General features: G+C 39.7%; 1 protein-coding gene across 1 annotated transcript in view; it reads left to right on the top strand.

Annotated features, from left to right (window-relative positions):
- NEGR1 (neuronal growth regulator 1) overlaps positions 1–18,448 on the top strand; it is a 1,016,240-nt gene extending 997,792 nt beyond the window's left edge. The window contains exon 7 of the mRNA XM_044672722.1: positions 18,138–18,448. Within this exon, the coding sequence (XP_044528657.1) occupies positions 18,138–18,262 (125 nt within the window). The 3' untranslated portion in view covers positions 18,263–18,448. The remainder of the gene's footprint in view (positions 1–18,137) is intronic.
- Positions 18,449–20,444: the final 1,996 nt, after the last annotated feature.

Raw genomic sequence — 20,444 nt, forward strand, 5'->3', positions numbered from 1 at the left:
ATTGAGCTTCAGAAGGATCATAAGAGGCAAAGGGAGCAAGAAGAACAAACTCTTTCCTTTGAGGCTGCCTCTCTCCTCCTTCAGCACACTGCCTGTCCCTGTCAGATGTGTCCTTAGTGATATGACTATTCCCTTAAAAAAATATTTACCTGATCTTTTGTTTCAAAATCCCAATTATTCCCAGTTAACAGAACTCCCCCAAAAGAAATGAACTGTTTGAAACAAGCAGACAACAAAAACAGTCAAAGGAAATCAAGTTCATTTGCAGCACTCTGAGCCTGTGGTCCCCACATCCTGTAAGAGGGAAGAAGAGTGGTCCATCTACTCCCAGGATGCAGACGAGGCTGATAGTTTTTATGCTTCTTATATATTTTGAGGCAGCCAGGTGGCTCAGTGGATGGAGAGCCAGACCTAGAGACAAGTTGGTCCTCCATTTGAATCTAGCCTTAGACACTATTTAGCCTTGTGACCCTGAGCAAGTCACTTAACCCCACTGCCTTGCCCTTAGATTGCCTTGAACCCAAAATGCAGTTTTGCTTCTAAAATGGAAGGTCAAGGTTGAATATATAAGAAATATTTATATTTTGCTGCTTCTCTTTGTTGTAACATCACTGACTTTTCCTAATGTATCTCCCCCCTAATCTCCCAGAGAGCCAAGAGAGAGAACATTTCTACAAAACCGAGCCATCAAGTCATTCTGATGTTTTGTGTCATGTTCTACATCCACAATCCCTTCTCTTTGTAAAAGAAGGAGGGAGGAGCCTTTGGTGGGGCTTGTTTGGTCTAAGCGTGGCCATCATTCTACAAGGTTCCATTTCCATTGGTTTGGAGGTGGCACTATTGACACATCATCCCCTTTGTGTATGTGATTTTCCTGGTGCTACTTCCTTTTGCAACCAATCATATCATTTTCCCTATTCTTCTCCTTTTTCACAGTTTCTTACAAGAGAGTAATAGTCCACTTCATCCATGGTCTACTTCTCCAGTCTTTCCCCAATCAGTGATGAGCCATACATACATACATACATACATGCATATATATATATATATATATACATATATATATATATTTGTTGTTGTTGTTATTCAAGACTCACTGTTGGCAGTAGGCAGGCTCCTTAAACAACTCACTCTGCATATTTTGATTATAATTTTGACTTGATTATAAATTTGATAACAAGATGGGTATCTGCAGTATGATCATCACGGGCACTGTGCTCCTTCCTATATTCAATCCACCCAAAACTCCTCTTCCTTTTCAATTATGGGAACACTTCATTATTCACCTATAGCACTTGTCATAGGCTTGGTACTCTGCTCCTCCAGATGGGCAATGGGTGTTTGTCATCCACTTTGTTTTTCTAGTATGGAGGTTTAAATAAACTTGTTTTTTAAATGTTTTGGTTCCAAAACAGAACATAGGTAAGGGCTAAGAGATGGGGGTTAAGTGACTTGACCAGGGTCCCACAGCTGTATGAAGTATCTGAGGTCACATTGGAGCCCAGGACTTCCTGTCTCCAGGCCTGGCTCTCCATCCACTGAGCCACCTAACTGCCCCCATGAATGTATTTTTAATTGTGTTGGATATGGCCCAAGAGGTTTTGTAATGTTGTAGATTCCCAAGTAATTAGTACCCTATTTTCTTCATATCAGAGCATTTTATAAACTTCCATAAGGAATCTTCATTTCTTTGGCTATGGTACAGGACTTTTATAAACTGAACTCTTTCCATGGATTGCCTTTAACTAGCATGGCAGGCAAATATATGGTTTTATATATAATCATAAAACATACCCACCCTTGCTTCAAGAGAAGTCTCCTCATTTCCCATTTTATAAATCTGATCACCCTAGGCAGAAATGAAAGTCAGGCTGGGTCTGCGATAGCAGTGCGTTTCAAGGTGATTTGGAAGACCATATTCTGTAGCTGAAATGACAATACAAAAATCAGAACTTGTGAATGCCTTTAAATATTTAAAAAATACAATCGAATACCAAACTTTCATTAGGCAATGTTGCTGGTATAGCAGAAATGAAAATGATGATCGTGTAACTCAGCAGGTGATATTCCTAGCACAGAAATCTATAAGAAAAGGCACCAACTCTAATTAGGCTTTTTATGATCTTTCTTTTTTCAAATTATTATTGCTGAGGGCATGTGCTGCTAACAACAAAAAAAGTTAATGGAGAGCTCCTGGAGGTGGGAGAGCTCCGTGAACTCTCCAGAGTCCTGCATGGTGGAGGTCAAGCTGTGCACCAATCTCTCCCCACAGAGTCATTTTGTTTATTTTACTGACGCTTCACATATGATTCATCCATTCAACAAATGAGCAGGAGCTGCAAAGATATCTACTTAGATTTGCTGTCAGGAAGCCTTTCTGAACAATTAGAGCTCCTCAAAGGTGGATGGGCTGCCTGATAAGCTGACTGGGAGTAAGCCCTCCTCCCCTTGAAAGTCTTCAGCACAGGCTCAACAAGAATGTGATAAGTGTGTTAGAGCACGAATTATTTTGGGGGGCAGAGGGGGCATCATGGCTTGGGCTAGCTGGCTGCTAAGATCCCTTCTAAGCCAGAAATAATTTGATTGCAAGAAATGTTTAATGATCACCAACTACATGTAAGCCACAATGAGTGCCTTGGAAGATACAAAATTCTATAGCATGTACAGTCTGTCTTCAAGCAACTTGCTCCCAGGGAATTCTTAATTCTTATTGGTCTAAAGGGTTCATTGTGATAATGTCAAAAGCTTTGAAGATGTGTATTGTTTAATTTTCTAGTGAACCATTTGCTGAGTTGTAATATTGAAAACAAAGGTCGGATGAGCCAAGTTGTTATTGCATAGACCATTAACTAGGACTTCTGGCATCTTGGGAAAGTACAACGACATCCACCCAGGAGAAGCATTTGGGGTGCTAAGGAGGGCACAGTGAGACCTTAGATAAATATTTGGGGCCCCAAGATTTAAGATCCTATGGTGGGGAGAAATCATAGGGAGAAACACCATGAAGTAGCAAGGGAGAGCACAAAATACCTTGGATAGAGAATCTGGACTGCAAGAGATAAGGACCCACTGGACACAGAAAGCCTAGAGTGCTCTCTGGTTACTGTCAAGGCAAATGGGAAGCATTGTGTTAGTGGGAAGAATTCTGAATCTGTAGTCAAAAGACTGAGGTGCAAATTCCTTTTTTGCTGCTTAGAACCTGTGTGATTTGGGGTAAGTTAGTAAAGCTCCCTGGACTTCAACCTTCAAATGAATGGAGCCAGACCATATCCCTGTCTAAGTTCCCTTCAAGCTCTAGATCACTAATCCTGGAAACATGTTCCACATGAGCCATGGGGAGAGTGGAAGACAGGAAATGTGCTGTGAAGTTTTCCCAGAATACAAAGTGTGTCCATAGAAGCTCCATCAGTAATCCTCCTATTTGACTAAATTATTCTTGCTACCGAGGTGTGAAGGAAGTGCAGTTGTTTCTACCTGCTGACGGAGTACTTTTAGCACCTTCTCCCTGTTGGTGATCAGGAGGGAAATTAGGGATCATCCTTTGAGCAAGGGCTGAGCCGTAGACCTAGTGCCAACCTAATTCAGGCCCCTCCTGATTTCCTAGAATTACTTCTTTTCCCCAAACTAACTCCAGCAGAGGAAATAGAATATTCTCAAGGGAGGTCACTCAGAAACCTCCACTAGGAAACCTGCTCCTGCTTACCTCACAGTGGAAAGAGAAGATGGTTTAAGCTTTAAGAGCAAGAATGAATGACTAAGATGGGTTAGGGAGAAGGGGGATCAGAAACTCTATTCAATCAATCAAATAAGTGTTTATTTTTACTCAGTACCTTTTCTATGCCAGACACTGAAAATAAAAATACCAAAGGCAAGAACACCTTCCTTAAAGGAGCTATGTGATATATATTCTGATTCTTTGAAGGGCCACCTTTGACTAGGCAGCAGAAACAACTACCTTGTTTGCTCCCAGGGAATTCTTAATTCTTATTGGTCTAAACGGTTCATTGTGATAATGTCAAAAGCTATGAAGATGTGAACTTAAGTGTCCAGACAATGATGTTCATGAAGATAGGAACATGCTGTCAGTTCCTTGGTGTAAAGATTAAAATTAATATACAGTAACTATTATATTTTATAAAGTTTATTAATAATAACTAAAGAAAAAAGCTGGTTAATCCAGCCCCAGTCACAAGTGAGAAGAGAGAGAGAAGGAGGAGTTAAAGAACTTATAAACAAAAATGTGAAGATGGCAAACATGGGGGCACAGGGAAAGGGATTATGTGAGATGAAAGGAATTCTGGGGAACGTAGTTCAAAAGGTACAAAATTCTGTAATTATACATTGGAGCATCCCTTGCTTGGCTCCAGAAGGCTGGCTTAGGAACAATGAGAAGAAGTTGTAAAGTGACATATTTAGATGCGAGGGTAAGCAATTTCTCACAATGTAGGGTGTCCCAAAGTGGAAGGTTTGCCAGGGCTGGTTCTTCAAGCAAAGACTAGACAACTATCTAGTGGGCATGTTGTAGAGGGGATGTTACATAAATATGCACTGGACTAGATGGCTACCCAGGTTCTTCCCTACCCTGAAATTCTATAACTGTGCGATGACAATGATGGTGATGAAGAGGCAGAAGAGGAGAGGGAAGGGAGGAGGTGGAGGAGGAGAACTAACACTAATAGAGTGCTCTGTTTGTAAAATACTTTACAAAGAGCATTTCCTTTGATCTCACGACAACCCTGAGAGGCAAGTGCTATTATTACTGTTATTGTTGTTGTTATTGAAAGAAATAATGTTTATGATATGATATGGTATGGTATGGTATGGTATGGTATGGTAGAAGAGGCTTGGCTTTGGAGTCACCAGACCTAGACTCATGTTCCTCTGCCTAATGGTATAAATTTGAGCCAGAAAGTTAACCTCTCTTGGGCTCAATTTTCTCCTCTATAAAACAGTAATAATAATATGCTCACCACTACTTCAGAGCATTGTTGGGAAGAAAGTGCTCTAAAAATCTTGAAATGATACAGATAATTGTTTTTGTTATTATTATTATGGTATTTGTACCCCCTTATAAATAAGAATATCTTATGATTAGAGAATCTTCAGTAAATGTTATTTGAATTGAATTGAATCTAAACCTGTTAGATCTCCAGTCAAATTTCCAGGTATAATTCTCAAACTATAAAATACAGATCCAGTATTTTGATAGTGCTCAAAATTAATATTTTCATAGATATGGATCTAAAAAGCACATTGCAGGTCATCGCATACAATATCTTTATTTTTCAGGTGAAGAAACTGAGGTTTTGAGGACTTGTTACTTACCCAAAGTCACACAAAGACTAAAGTGTCTGGGGTTGGATTCAAACAAAGGTCTTCCTAACTCTAAGCCATCCCTCTATTATACCCTTCTGACTCTCGATAGGTTAATGTGATCACTTAGTTATTTTGATTTAAATACTAATATGAACTGTTTTGCATACCTAGTACAGTGGTGTGTTGGGCTTCTGGTTTGCACTTTACTTCAGACACTTTCCTCCCTGTGTGACTTTGGGGAAGTCACTTAACTTCTCTGAAACTCATGGACCTCCACTTACCAAAAAGGCAAAAAAAATTTATATAGCATTGTCAGGATCAAATCATGTAACATAGAAAGCTCTTGGCAAAACCTAAAAGCCCTACTTAAGCATGAGCTATTATCATTTTCATGTATGATTTTGATAGTCCTATATATTGTGGTTCATGGAAGTCAGGCATTCTCTACAACCAAGGCACACCAATAAAGTTGAGTGAACAAATGACTCAGATGAGCAGCTGAAAAGTAAACTCTTGCAAAGTCTGCTACTTATATCATTGTAAGTGATGGCTGAACCAGCCCAGAATGACTAGGAATCCTACCATGTATGAATAGAAGAGAAACAAAAAAGGAAATAAACATTTATTGAGCATCTTCTATGCCCCAGGCACTATGCTAAATGGTTTACAAGTATTATCTCATGTAATCCTCATAATAATCCTGAAAAATAGGCAATAATATCTCCATTTTGCAGCTTGAGAAACTGAGGCAGATGAAGTCTAATTTATTAAGCATCATAACAATCCTGAGAGGTAGGCACTATTATTATCCCCATTTCGCAGTTGAGGAAACTGAAGCGAGTGGAGGTTAATTGACTTGCCCAGGATCATTCAGCTCAGCCAGATTTCCACTCAGGTCTTTCAAATTGTATCCCCAGTGCTCAGAAAGTAAATATTAAGTCCTTAAATGTTGGAGGAGGAAAAGGAGAAGGAAGAGGAAAGGAGGGAAGAGCAGCGAGTCTCTCTAGGCTCCCAGTGAATTGGCCAGACACTTTGATGACTCCATGATTTGTACAACTCTAGTGTCTTACAGGTAAATGGTGACTCTGATTCAGTGGCACAATGGTACCTCCATCTGTCCTAAATCTTTGGTTCTACCAGCACTGTAGAATGCCCAGCCTGGCATGTGGAGATACACAAAAGCCCCGATGTTGTAAATACAATGTTCCTCCTCAGTGGGTTTTAATAGCAGCATCCAAAAGGGGGCAAAGGGGGAGAGAAGCTGAATGAAGGTCATTCACAGAGAGAGGAGGAGGAGGGTCCATCAGGTTATTCACTGAGCAGACACGACCTCAGCCCACCCATGGATCAATTTCCATTATGGGATTATGTGGACACACAACAGACATTTAATGAAGTGAAAGGCCATTAGTTAAGATGGAGTAGAAGTCTTAGAAGCCCTGGCACATTGTGAGAGAATCTGAAATAACAAATAATGGCTCTTCATATACATTATGATGGCCTGCTGCAATGTTCATTTAACCAGACAAACCTGGCCTGGCTGCAGCGCTCACCAAACATCCCCCAACTTTGAAAGGAGGGACATACTTCCATGGGATTCTTCCATAGAACTAGCCCACACTGGAAAGGATCTGCAGAAAAAGCTTTGCTGTCACTAAAACCTATTTAGATTTTAAATTATCCAATCATGATAGATTTTTGGAGCAAGGTTTACAATGCATTTTATACACATGATCTCCTTTGTTCCTCACACCGATCCTAGCAGGTGCTAGTGGCAGCCCAAGGCCACACTGTGGCTCGAAATGGTCTGACTTTGCCCTCAAAGAGCTCACATTTTGCCAGGGGAACCTCCACGAAAAACATTGGATAAATAATGTGTTACACATATAACATAAAAGTTGGATATATGCAAGGTGTACATGGAAGGTACAGCTTCAGACTGAGGGCACCAGCAGTTACAAGGTCTAGGAAAGGTTCTCACAGAAGATGGGATTTGAGGTGAATCTCGAAGCAAGCCAAGGAAGCCAGGAGATAGATGTCATGGGTGAGGTGGCCCACATCTGAACTGCCAAAGCATTTCCTGCCTTGGTCCTCCCCACAGAGAAATGTTCTGAAGGTTATCCTCCCTGGAGGTTTTGTGTTCTTTTTAGAGAAGTATTCTGAAGCACAGTGGGGTCTTCAATGATCCCAGAGGTCAGTATTCTTCCTCCTAGGGACCTCCATGATTAATCATCCAACAAGCATTGAATGAATATTAACTTGATTGTAGGCCCTGGGTTCAGTCCTGAGGATACAAAGACTAAAATGAGATAGTCTTTTCCCTTAAAGAGCTTAGTTACCAAGCATTAAATATAATGAATGATGGAATGAAAAAGCATTTACTAATCACTCATTAGGAGCCAAGAGGAAAAGGCACTCATAATACAAACAAGCAAGGCAGGACATCCTTGCCCTCAAGGACCTTACATTCTAATTAGGGAGAGAATCTACACCTGGCTGGGTATTGGTCAGTGAGGAACACTTTGATCTAGAAAGTTTTCTGAGTAAGGCCAAAAGGGATCACACTGACACCACCTATCCAGGAACAATGGCAGAATTGACTTATTTATGGTTCCAGAACCAGAGGAGGGTAGGAAATGCTAAAGACTACAAGAGATAATAGGAACAGATTATGGAGAGGGAGACTAGAGAGGAAGGAGTCAAGTGAAGCAAGGGTAGGACTTTTTGGAAAGCGGTGGAGAGCAAACTCAAGGGAAAGAAGTTCCTTCAGGAGATAGCTGTATGGTGTGAATCATGGCATCTGTGTTTGCCAATGAAAGGGCAATAGTTGATGGCAGTAGAGCAGGTTGGGAGTTAATCTAATGACTTACCCATCATCCAGGAATCTGATATTCTATCAGCACTATGAGTTTGTGTACTAGACCAAAGATTGATAGGAGTAAAGGATAAGGGGAAAGCTATACTAAAGGATCTGTTTTGATTGAATGATTGATTGTAGGAGACCATATAGTCTAAGTCTATTACTTTATCATAAGAGTGGAAACTCCTTTCACTGGTGTATATTGGGAAGTCATCTACAATTTAGTCTTACAGAACTGCTTAGGCCATTGAGGAGTTTGATAATTTCCCCAGAGTAAGATTCCCAGGAAATGTCAAAAAAGAAGATTTGAACCAGATCTTCCTGGCTCCAAGGCCAATCCTCTAGCCTTTAGGGCACATTGTCTTTCAAAAGAAGCCCTAGACCTGATTTCTACATGGCAGCTAATAACAGAATAAAGAGGCTACAAGGAGGTAGCCCAAGCAGTGAACAGAACCCTGGGTTTAGAGACACAGGGGCCAGATTTGGATGTCTCCTGAGGCTTTCAGACCTGCTGGGACCCTCCAGAAGTTATTTAACCTCTCTAGGCATCTCTTTCTTCATCAATAAAATGAAGATATGGGACCTCTGTATCTCTTTCCATCTCTAAGGCTTTGAGTCTATGATATTAGAGGCTAATTATGAAAGGAAAATGGAGGCAACCATGTAAGAAAACATTTATAATGCAGAGATAGATAGATACTCGGATGTCCAAGTATTAGAACAGTTCATATCCCAATCCAATTGTACATGCATTTCTTAAGCAACTACTATGTTGAGGCAATGCCCTAGTCGCTGGAGATGCACTCACCAAATGGTAAGGTGTCCCCGTCCCCAAAGAGGTTATAGTCACTATATTCTTACAAAGATCATTTTTACTTTTTTAAAAATCTAATCATAAAAAAACAAACATCCAAATAAAACAAAAGGCCATATACTTCATCATTTACAATCTGTTGGAAAAAATGTGCATGCCAACTTTTACAAAATGTGAACACAAATCTACTATTAGCTCCCACATCCCCAGGTGGCCTTTGTGGCATTATTTTTAAGATTTTTGTGGGTTTGAAAGAGTTGACTCCAACACTTTCCCTAAGATTTCCATACCCTGTAACACCACTCTCATAAGTCATTTGTGAATCCACCTCCTTCCACATTTGTCCTGACTAGTGTATAATACAACAGTATTCTTCTGTTTATAATAGACTGTTTGGGCCTGGATTTGTTTTTCCCTCACATTCAGCCCACTCACCAGCTGATTCCAATTCCAAGGCCCATTTCCCTACTGGCATTCCCTCAACCAAGCTTTAGGGCACTGTATGTGGGAATTGATGTGTGTTAAAATTATAGGACCCTAAAGAATTAATGACCTCATTCAGCAGTCATTTGGCAGCTTATCCAAGGGCAGAAGCAGAGACATTCATGCAAACTTCCAATAAGACAACAATTGACTTGTTCAAAAGAAGTCAGATTGGTTCGTGAACAAAATCTTTCCCGAAAAAGTCGTCATCAAATCTTTTGAATTTTATGCAACTTGTTATTTCACTAAAAAACACTCCCCACCTCCTGGTCCTCATGTCTAATGTCTAATGTCTTTGTCCCTTGTGACAAAGACAAACAGTCAAGTAAATCCAATAAAATGGAACCTCCTCAGAGGCAGAGCCTGTTTCATTTTTATCTTTGTATTCTCAGTGCCTAACACAGAGCCTGGCACCTAGGAGGTCCTTAATGAATGCTGGTTAAAACGAATCATTTGAACTGACTGAACTGAAATGATTGTGCTTATTTCATTATGCCCTACTCTACCTTTAGTCTTCTGTTTCCTCATGAAAAGAAGGAGGTATGTCACCATCTGTTATCTAGGACCATAGATGATTATTGCTATTACTCTGTCAGCCAGATTTTTAGTATATTGTTTTAATTTACATTATCCTAGCCATGCTGTTATAGACTTTTGAGAGCACTGAGTCAAACCCCCTGATTTTACAAATGAAGAAACTAAGGCATAAGGAGGTTAAGGGACTTAACCAAATTCACATCAATAGCAAGTCTGAGAAGTGAGATTAAAACACAAATCATTCCTGTCTCCAAATCAATCATGTCTGCCCATCAAGGAATCCTTCCCCTCTAGTAGGTACTGTGTGCAATGTATGAGGAATTATGGTGGGCACCACGGAAAAACATAAACTTGAGTAAAATATAGGCTTACCTGTTTTAAAAAATGTACAATCTTTTGGGTATATCTATGTGTGAGGGGAGGGAGGAGACAGAGAGAGAGACAGAGGAGAAGAAGGAGGAAGGAAGGAAGGAAGGAAGGAAGGAAGGAAGGAAGGAAGGAAGGAAGGAAGGGGGAAGGAAGAAATTGCTTAATAATGCTTAAATATTAAGTTCTTAATAAATATAACTTTATGGTGATATTAAGTTATGTTTCAGTCAATCAGTTATGTCCATCTCTTCATGACCCCATTATGGGGTTTTCTTGGCAAAGACATTGGGATAGTTTCCACTTCCTTCTCCAATGGATTATTAGAAGTTAAATTACTTGCTCAGTGCTAAATTATAGGTCTAAATTATAGATTTGAACCCAGGTCTACCTGACTCCAGGCCCAATAGTCTATTTACTGAGTCATATAACTGCATGGATGACATTAACTAACCTATACTTTTGAGTCAAACATCTCAAAATCATATTATCACTCCTATAATCAATAAATTACATTAAACAATAAAAAGTTATAAAAATTTTAACAGGAATTTAAATGTATAACAGATATGATTCATTTTAGGTGTATGTCCCCAAACAATAATGATAAAGATTCAAGAACTTAGTTGAAAATAATTCATATTAAATATAAGAATTTGAATGTGGATGAATTATTAGTATTAAATCAGCAACTTCAGAACCATAGGGTCAGGGGAACTCTTAAAACCTAAAAGTTGTACATAGATGTTTGTAAAGATATTCAAAATGTGGAATTTAATGGAACATCACAAGAAAGGAAAGAAAAAATAGAAGAAATCAAGTTATCTACATGACTGCCAAAGTCAATTTATTCTGAGTGACTAATGGGCAAAAAAACAAAAAAGAATGTTTTACATGACTCCAGAAATGGAATGTCCATGAGAAAATTCAATTTTGGAAAAGTAGCAAATCTAGAAACTGAAATTAAATCTGCAAGACTAAATAATGTGGATTCATCCTAGTTAAAATGCCTTGTCATCCACATTTCATTCATGTGTGACTGTACATCAACTCTTGAAGGTAGTGTCCACAACTGTCACCTTGCAAACAGGTCCATCGGCTCATGCACGCTCCCTTTTTCCTGCACTAGCAGACTCCCAGCAATGCCGCAGCTAATGACCTGGGGTCTCTGTAACCTCAGGAGCAGTATCACACCTGTGGGTTCAGTTTTTACTTTGGTTAGAATTCTTCTTGCCTCCAACCAAATGCTTTAAAGGTCTAGTTTAACTTCTTTCAGGTCTTGGAGGTATGAGTCAATACACAACACACACACACACACACACACACACACACACATATATATACACATATATATGTATGTATACACACATATAGATACGCTTTTTCACCTGTTCATATCCATCGCCCACACAAGGATGATGTGTTCACCTATCAGTGACAATAAATCTAGTGTCTACAAAGTGATTGAAGGCTCTTGTCCTCCCTAGTCTGGAGAGTAGTTGCTACTACTACTACTAACACCATTTTACAGATGAGAAAACTGAAACAGAAGTGACTTGTCCAAGGTCACAGAATGGTTAAGTAACTTAGATCTGATTTGAACTCAGGTTTTCCTAACTCCAGGTTCAGCAATCTATCTACTAAGCTGCCTCAGGGCCAGAATATGAATAGCACTGATTCAAACACACCATTAAAGGGGGACTGGTGAGAAACATTTCCTTCACCCAAGGGGAATAAAGCTGAAAAAAGCAATTAAGCCATCAGGACACCTTTTCCTACCATTCCTTACTAATCAAGATGGTTCCACAGACTGATTTCTGACCCTAGCTAAGTCACTCAAACTTTCCAATCTCCAGACCAGTCTCTAAGGCTCTGAATTCCAGAAAAGGCACCAACTTGCATTAGTAAAGGGAGTTTCCACATCTAAGAGTTCCCAATTCAATGAAACCTCATGACTGATCCCTACTGGGCTTGCTCTACTGAGCAATGACTTTCCTACTAATATTATCTCATCTTTTGGACATCTTTTCCCTTTAAACAAAAGATCTCCCATGTATTATATATAATATCATATAAACTGAAATTACTAATCATAATTTTGTTCCAAATTATTCATTTTCCTTTTAAATATGACCTTTTGCTAGTAGTGTGTGTGTGTGTGTGTGTGTGTGTGTGTGTGTGTGTTGTGGGAGATAAAGGGCCACCTTGAAAATCAGGTAAATTTGTGTTCAAATCCTACTTCTAACAAGTGCAGGCTCTTTGACTCTGGGAATCTCATAAGGGTGGGGACCATTAGAAATGGAGTTTCCCATCTTTCTGAGAGGCTCCCTGGAGGCCCCATAGTGACTTAGTTTACAAATGTAATGTCATTCATGGCTTATTTTATTTTTATTTATCTCATGAAATATTTTCCAATCACATTTTAATCAGATGCAGACTACAAGAAGCTTGCAAGTGAGCAGGGCTTTGATACCTCTGCTCTAGGCAGTGGTCTAAGAAGACAGGAGTTTCCTCTTAAGAATTCACTCCTGCAATCACAGCCCCAGATGCTGTCTCTCTCCCTGGTGCTGCTATCTCTCTCCTTAGTGCTGCTGCCTCTCTCCTTAGTGCTGCTGTCTGTCTCCTTGGTGCTGCTATCTCTCTCCTTGGTGCTGCTGTTTCTCTCCCTGGTGCTGCTGTCTCTCTCTTTGGTGCTGCTAACTTTGTTGTTGTTTTCCTAGAGAAATAGAACTGATGGCAATAACTAAAGTAACTTAAGATTGCAGATCAGTGTTCTAGGAATAGTTCCCCCAAATGAATAAAACTAGTTTAGTTAACTCATGAGTAATTGAGGGGAATTACCGAGAAGAATAATTGGTATTGTACCAAAATTCAATATTTCACACTTTCAGCACATGCCTAAAAATAAAAATTGTAGCAAGAGGGAAACCTGCCAAGACAGAAATCACATGTAGCAGCTGCAAATTATTGGGAAGAATAATCAGCCTCCAATGAGATGTCAGCATGCTGTTAGTGTCCAGATTGGATCGTTCTCTTGAGGCCTGGACAAAATCTCCACTGCCTGAATTCCACTATAGTTGCAACCCTCTGCTTCAGTTCCCAGATCACCTTCTTCATTGCTTCCCCAGGAAATGCTAAAACTCTTTTAGTTGCAGAATGGTGGAGTGTACCTGTGAGCCTTTCAACTAGAGAGACGGAGGCTGGCAGGGCTCTGGGGCTAAGGAGTTCTGAGAGGCAGTGGACTGGGCAGGGTGGATGTCTGACAAAGTCCATCATTGGTGCCATGAGCCACTGGGAAAGTGGGGCCACCAGGTCGCCTAGGGTGGGATGAACTGTCCCAAATTAGAAATGGAACCTGAAAAAAATTCTATAAAGTCATACTGAAGAATAGATATTGTACTTCTGGCCTAGTGTAGATGAGAAGACTGTCTTAAAAACAAATGATTGGCACTGGTGGAGGGAATTTTCCCACTACGATATCAGTTAACTAAAAATGTGTGTGTGTGTGTGTGTGTGTTGAGAGAGAGAGAGAGAGAGAGAGAGAGAGAGAGAGAGAGAGAATGAAAATTATAGGTTCGAGCCAAATCAGATTCTGAGAAAATAGGTCGCCTTAAGAAACAAAAAAACTCTTACCTTCCATCTTAGAATCAATGGTATGTATTGGTTCCAAGGCAGGTGAGTGGTAAGGGCTAGGCAATGGGATGAAGTGACTTGCCTCGAATCAAACAACTAAGTGTCTGAGGTCAAATTTGAACCCAGCACCTCCCAGCTCTGGGCCTGGCTCTCAATCCACTGAGCCACCTAGCTGCCCTTATAAGGTCAGTGAAGTGCGAAGGCAAAGAAATGGAAGGAAGGAAGGAAGGAAGGAAGAAGGGAAAGAAAAGGGGGAAAAGGAGGGAGGGAGGGAAGCAGGCATCACTAGACCATAAGTAAATTGTTGAAGTTGTTTTAGTTTTGTTTATTTGTTTATTTGTGCATTTTCAAATGCTGGGTCTTGATGTATATTAAACCAGGCCTTGACAAGCTATTTGACCAGTAACAGAATTTCTTTTATCATCCTTTTTTTTGCTTAGTTGTGATGAAAATAAAGACATTAACCATTTAATTTGGTTTTGTGTGTTCTGAAGAGTAATATCCATAGAAGTAAAATCACATTGCACTACAATACCCTATTTGCATATATACTGTCAATGGAATTCTCCAATGGGGGAACAAATATAGTTTTCCTCTTCCCTAATTTTTGAATAGACATAAACAAACCAATTTATTTTTCCTACTACCAAGCAGTATATCCATTTGTGAAAGTCCCATTAGAAACAACCTGCAGGTAATTTATAAGCTGAGACCTCAGAGTGTACCTGGTTTTCATTTATAGATTGGGTTGAAGGGAGAGAATTAAGAGGTTTCTTTATGATATTATTCATTTTCTTATTAAGTAGAGGGACTTGAGGTGCAAATTTCATTAAGAAAAGGCAAAAGGTAACATTTTTTTATGGTGAGGAAAGATAAAGCACCCGTGAGTACTCACATTTTGTAAAAAAAAAGTGTGTTTTGGGTTTTGGTAGAGCAGAACTGTACTTTCATTTAATAGAGAAAAAGCCTGCTATCAATACAATATGGCACCTGCTTTTGGTCCAAGAGTTATGACTTGAAAAGGTTCCTAAGGCAGGTATGTGTCTGGGTCAGTATATGAACCCAGGACTTCCTTACTCCAAGGTCACATCTTTCCCCAGTGTGCTCTGCTGCCTATCCTACATTCTAGGAAGAAGAAAATAGCCACTATGAGGAGCTCCAATTCTCCTCTTGAGGACCAGTCCAGGTCTAAGATGATGCTTCCTCCAATGTATTTCTTAGCTGGAGGAATCTAGCTGCTCCGGTGAAAATCCAACTTCATAGTGTTTGCTTGAATTCTGTATTACCTTTGCCAGTCTTTAGTAAGATCCCATTGGCAAATATTGGAAAAATAAGTAGAGAAGCAAATGAATGAATAATATAGAGTGTTCTATATCACTTAGAGGCTTGCACAGCTCTTTCCCCAGAGCATGACCCAAAATCTTAGGGCTGTTTTAAGCTTTAATAGTTTAAAACTGAGCTAAAGTTTTGGGGGGACTTCCTCAATTCAGAACTCATTTTAGGATTCAAGTGATGCTCCAAATAACCATGTTATAGGTGCTTGTATTAGCCTCATTTTATACATGAGGAAACTGAGGCTGAGAGGTTAGGTGTCACCCATCTGTTAGATTCCCAGGTCTTGCCAACTCTGGGTCCAAATAGTCCTTTTATGGACCAAAGCTTTGTTTTGTTTTTCAATATTTTATTTTTATAGAAAAATTTTCCATGGTTAGATGATTCTTGTTTTCACTTTCCTCTTCGCCCCCCTTCACATACCCCCATATCCAATGCACATTTCCACTGGTTTTAACATGTGTCATTAATCAAGACTTATTTACATATTATTGATAGTTGCATTGGTGTGGTCCTTTCGAGTCTACATCCTAATCATGTCCACATCAACCTATGTGTTCAAGCAGCTGCTTTTCTTCTGTGTTTCCACTCCTGTAGCTCTTCCTCTGAATGTAGGTAGCTTTCTTTTCCATAATTCCCTCAGAACTGTCCTGTGTCATTGCACTGCTGCTAGTAGAGAACTCCATTACATTCAATTTTACCACAGTGTATCAGTCTCTGTGTACAATGTTCTTCTGGCTCTGCTCCTTTCACTCTGCATCAGTTCCTGGAGGTCTTTCCAGTTCACATGGAACTTCTCCAGTTTGTTATTCCTTTTAGCACAATAGTATTCCATCGCCCGCATATACCACAGTTTGTTCAGCCATTCCCCAATTGAAGGACATCCCCTCCTTTTCCAGTTTTTTTGCCACTACCAAGAGTGCGGCTATAAATATTTTTGTACAAGTCTTTCTCCTCTTGATCTCTTTGGGGTACAAACCCAGCAGTGCTATCGGTGGGTCAAAGGGCAGACATTCTTTTAGAGCTCTTTGAGCATAGTTCCAAATAGCCATCCAGAATGGTTGGATCAGTTCACAACTCCACCAGCAATGCATTAATGTCCCACTTTTGCCACACCCCCTCAAACATTCATTATTCTCTCCTGCTATCATTTTAGCCAATCTGCTAGGTGTGAGGTGATACCTCAGAGTTGTTTTGATTTGCATTTCTCTAATTATTAGAGATTTAGAACACTCTCTCAAGTGCTTATTGATAGTTTTGATTTGTTTATCTGAAAATTGCCTATTTATGTGCCTTACCTATTTATCAATTGAGGAATGGCTTGATTTTTTATACAATTGATTTAGCTCCTTGTATATTTGAGTAATTAGAGCTCTGTCAGAGTTTTTTGTTATAAAGATTTTTTCCAGTTCGTTGTTTCCCTTCTGATTTTGGTTGCATTTTTTTGTTTGTACAAAACCTTTTTAATTTAATATAATCAAAATTATTTATTTTACATTTTGTAACTTTTTCTAACTCTTTCTTGGTTTTAAAATTTCCCTTTCCCATAGATCTGACAAGTATACTATTCTGTGTTCACTTAATTTACTTATAGTTTCCTTCATTATATTCAAGTCATTCACCCATTCTGAATTTATCTTGGTGTAGGGTGTGAGATGTTGATCTAGACCTAATCTCTCCCATATTGTTTTCCAATTTTCCCAACAGTTTTTGTCAAATAGTGGATTTTTGTCCCAAAAGTTGGGCTCTTTGGGTTTATCAAATACTCTCTTGCTAATGTCACTTACCCCAAGTCTATTCCACTGATCCTCCCTTCTGTCTCTTAGCCAGTACCATATCATTTTGATGACCGCTGCTTTATAGTATAGCTTAATATCTGGTACTGCTAAGCCACCTTCCTTCACGTTTTTTTTTTCGTTATTTCCCTTGATATTCTTGATCTTTTGTTCTTCCAAATAAACTTTGTTATAGTTTTTTCTAATTCAGTAAAAAAAGTTTTTTGGTAGTTTGATAGGTATGGCACTAAATATATAAATTAATTTGGGTAGGATGGTCATTTTTATTATGTTAGCTCGTCCTACCCATGAGCAATCAATGTTTTTCCAATTGTTTAGATCTAGTTTTAATTGTTTGGAAAGTGTTTTGTATGGACCAAAGCTTTGTGAGAAAATTAAACTTCCAATAAGATAGCATCAGATAGTGTAAAGCATCCTAGCTTTGGAGTTTGCCTCTGAATTGTTGTGTGACCTTGGCAAATCCTTTCACCTTCATGGGCCTCCATTTCTCCAGCTGTAAAATGAGGAGCTGGAACAGATGGTCTCCAAGGTTTCTTTTAGCTCTAAGGCTTGGGGGTAGGGAGAATCTCTTGTCACCTTGAAGAAGTTGCAAGAACATGGGATTTTACCCAGAATGCCACGTTGGTCAAGAGTCAATGAATGCTTTTTAAGTGCCTGCTCTGTGCCAGGCACTGTATTAAACTAGGGTTACAAATAAGAAAATAGAAAGACAGCCCCCATCCTTAAAGAGCATTTAATCTAATAGGTGAAGACAATACATAAAAGGAAGATGAAAAGCTGGGGCTCAGGGGAGGGCTGCCAGGTGGCACCTGTCATGGCAGTATGGTATTGGTGAAATTGGTCCCAAGAACAGTAGCTGAGCTGGAACTTTCTGAGTCCCCAACCAAGGGATGCATGGGTTTGCCAATGTTTAGTCCAGTTTAGTGTTGATTATAGGAGACGAATTGTCTGACTCCCTTTAATGACGCTGATATCTTGCCTCTTTTCCATCTCTTCCCAGCTCCAAGTACAGCCCAGTATGGAATCACTGGAAGTGCGGAAGTCCTGTTGTCCTGCTGGTCCCTTGTCTTGTCACTGCCCTCTCTCACCAGCATACTCTACCTGAAGGACATCATTCTACAATAAATGTAAAGACCCATAAAAGGCTTTTAAGGATTCTCTGAAAGTGCCGATGACTGGATCCAATCTGGTACAGTTTGTTAAAAGCAGCGTGGGATGTAATCAGCAGTGCTTACATGGGGAATGATCGCCTTCTGTAGAATTGCTCATTATGTAAATACTTTAATTCGACTCCTTTTTTGATTAGCTGCATTACCGTGCACATTGTCCTTTTTTTAAGACGTGCGAGCTCTGAAATTACTTTTAGAGGATATTAATTGTGATTTCATGTTTGTAAGCGACAACTTTTCAAAAGCATTCAGTCATGGTCTGCTAGCTTGCAGACCGTAGTTTACAAAAAAAAAAAATAAAAAAAAATACGAATATTGCAGTGAATATGGGATTCTTTGAGGCTGCAATACAACCATTTAGTTCCCCGTCTCAAAAAAAAATTTTCTTCCCATTTACACAGATGCATTTTTCCTTTTTTTTAGAAAAACAAAAGCAAATACGATTGCCTTCAGACCATTTCTTCAAAATATAACACATATCTAGATTTTTCTGCTAGCATGATATTCAGGTTTCAAGAATGAGCCTTGTAATATAACTGCGCTATGCAGTCCTGCTTTTTTTTTTCCTGTAAGTTCAGCATGGGTGTGCCTTCACAAACAATAAAAAAAAAAGACTTTTCTCTTCCTCTCCAACAAATCTGGAATTTTGGGGTGAATGCTAAAATTGAAAAAAAAATAGTCACTTTGACCATCCCTAACCCCTACCCCAATGAAGGTGGTATTGGCTTATATGTATTTTTTTAAAAAATACCTCTTTCTCCATCACTAGACAAATAAAGGAAAAGTTCCAAACTCTACTCCAATGGGTGATTTTTCCCTTTTTTTCTGCTAGGACAGAATAGGTCAGGTGTATTTAAAATTTTTTTGATTGATGCAGTTAAGCTCTGTATCCTCTCTGGAAGAAGATATCAATCCCCCTGCCTTTTTTTTTTTTTTGCTTTTGTTTAGAAAAATAAAACAGCACAAATCTTTCAGGAGATTTTTGGTGGGTGGGGGCCCTTAGGCTTCTCTCCCTTCCAAGTTGAAATCCGTTCTGTGCTGCCTCAAAGAATAGGGCAGTTCTTTTGTCTACTGCTTCCCAACTGAATCCGCTCATGAACTTGGGTTTGTATTGCAGCTGTTAAGTTAGTATACCGTAGACAGTGCTTCTGTTGGCCAAATGGGTTTGAATCTGTGCCATCTGAGAGCCCTTCTCAGGTGATGTTCTAGGCTATATATGTTTTTTAAAAGTGTGCTCCAAGATTTGTGATTCCAGTAACTCTGCCTTGGTGTACAGTCAGCAATGGTGGCAGAATAGAATGCTGTCCATCCCCGGCTAGGCTGCGAGAGAGCTCATTCTGGAGGGAAACTGCTCCCTCACTCGCTCGCCCACAGATGAATCATGCCTGGCCCAATTAGCGTGCTTCATTTCTTCTTGCAGGATGTATGTAAGTTGAAGATAAGCCACTAGTGATGGGAAATGAAGAAATGTTAATTCTGTAAGTCATTGTGGATACTAAATTTCTCTTTCTCTTGTAAAGAACCAAGGACCACAGTAGTGAAGACAAATGCTGTTACCCTAAAACGTGCTACTCTCCAGTAATATTCCTGTGGTTTTACTGTTTATTAAAGTAACACTATGGCCTTGAATACCAGTTTCCATGTGTGGCTGCTTTTTCCATTCCGCCTTCATCAAGGTCTGCATGAACGCATTTGCTTTTTATTCTGGTGACTAATCACAACACAAGAGCTAAAGGAGAAACTGAGACAGGAGAAACCTCACAGGGACATGTCAGGTCTGGCCTCTTGGAAAATAAAAAGAGTCCTAAGCCCTTATAGCCAGGGTCAGATGCTCTCTACCATCTCTCCCATATGTAATCTGTGCCAGTTCTATGCCATTTCAAATACTTTCTCTTTCCCCCCACTTTTGTCTTTTTCTGTCTCTCTCCCCTTTCTGTCTTTCTGTCTCTGTCTCTGTCTCTGTCTCTCTCTCTCTCCCTTCCTTTCTCTCCCCTCTCTCTGTCCCCCTCTCTCCTTCCTCTCCCCTCTCTCTGTCCCCCTCTCTCCCTATTTCTTCCCCCCTCTCTCTCCCTTCCCCCACTTTCTCTTCCCCCTCTGTCTTTCTCTCTGTATCTATCTCTGTCTCTGTTTCTCTCTCT

This window comes from Gracilinanus agilis, chromosome 4, assembly GCF_016433145.1.
Source record: "Gracilinanus agilis isolate LMUSP501 chromosome 4, AgileGrace, whole genome shotgun sequence".
In the NCBI taxonomy this organism is placed as follows: domain Eukaryota; kingdom Metazoa; phylum Chordata; class Mammalia; order Didelphimorphia; family Didelphidae; genus Gracilinanus; species Gracilinanus agilis.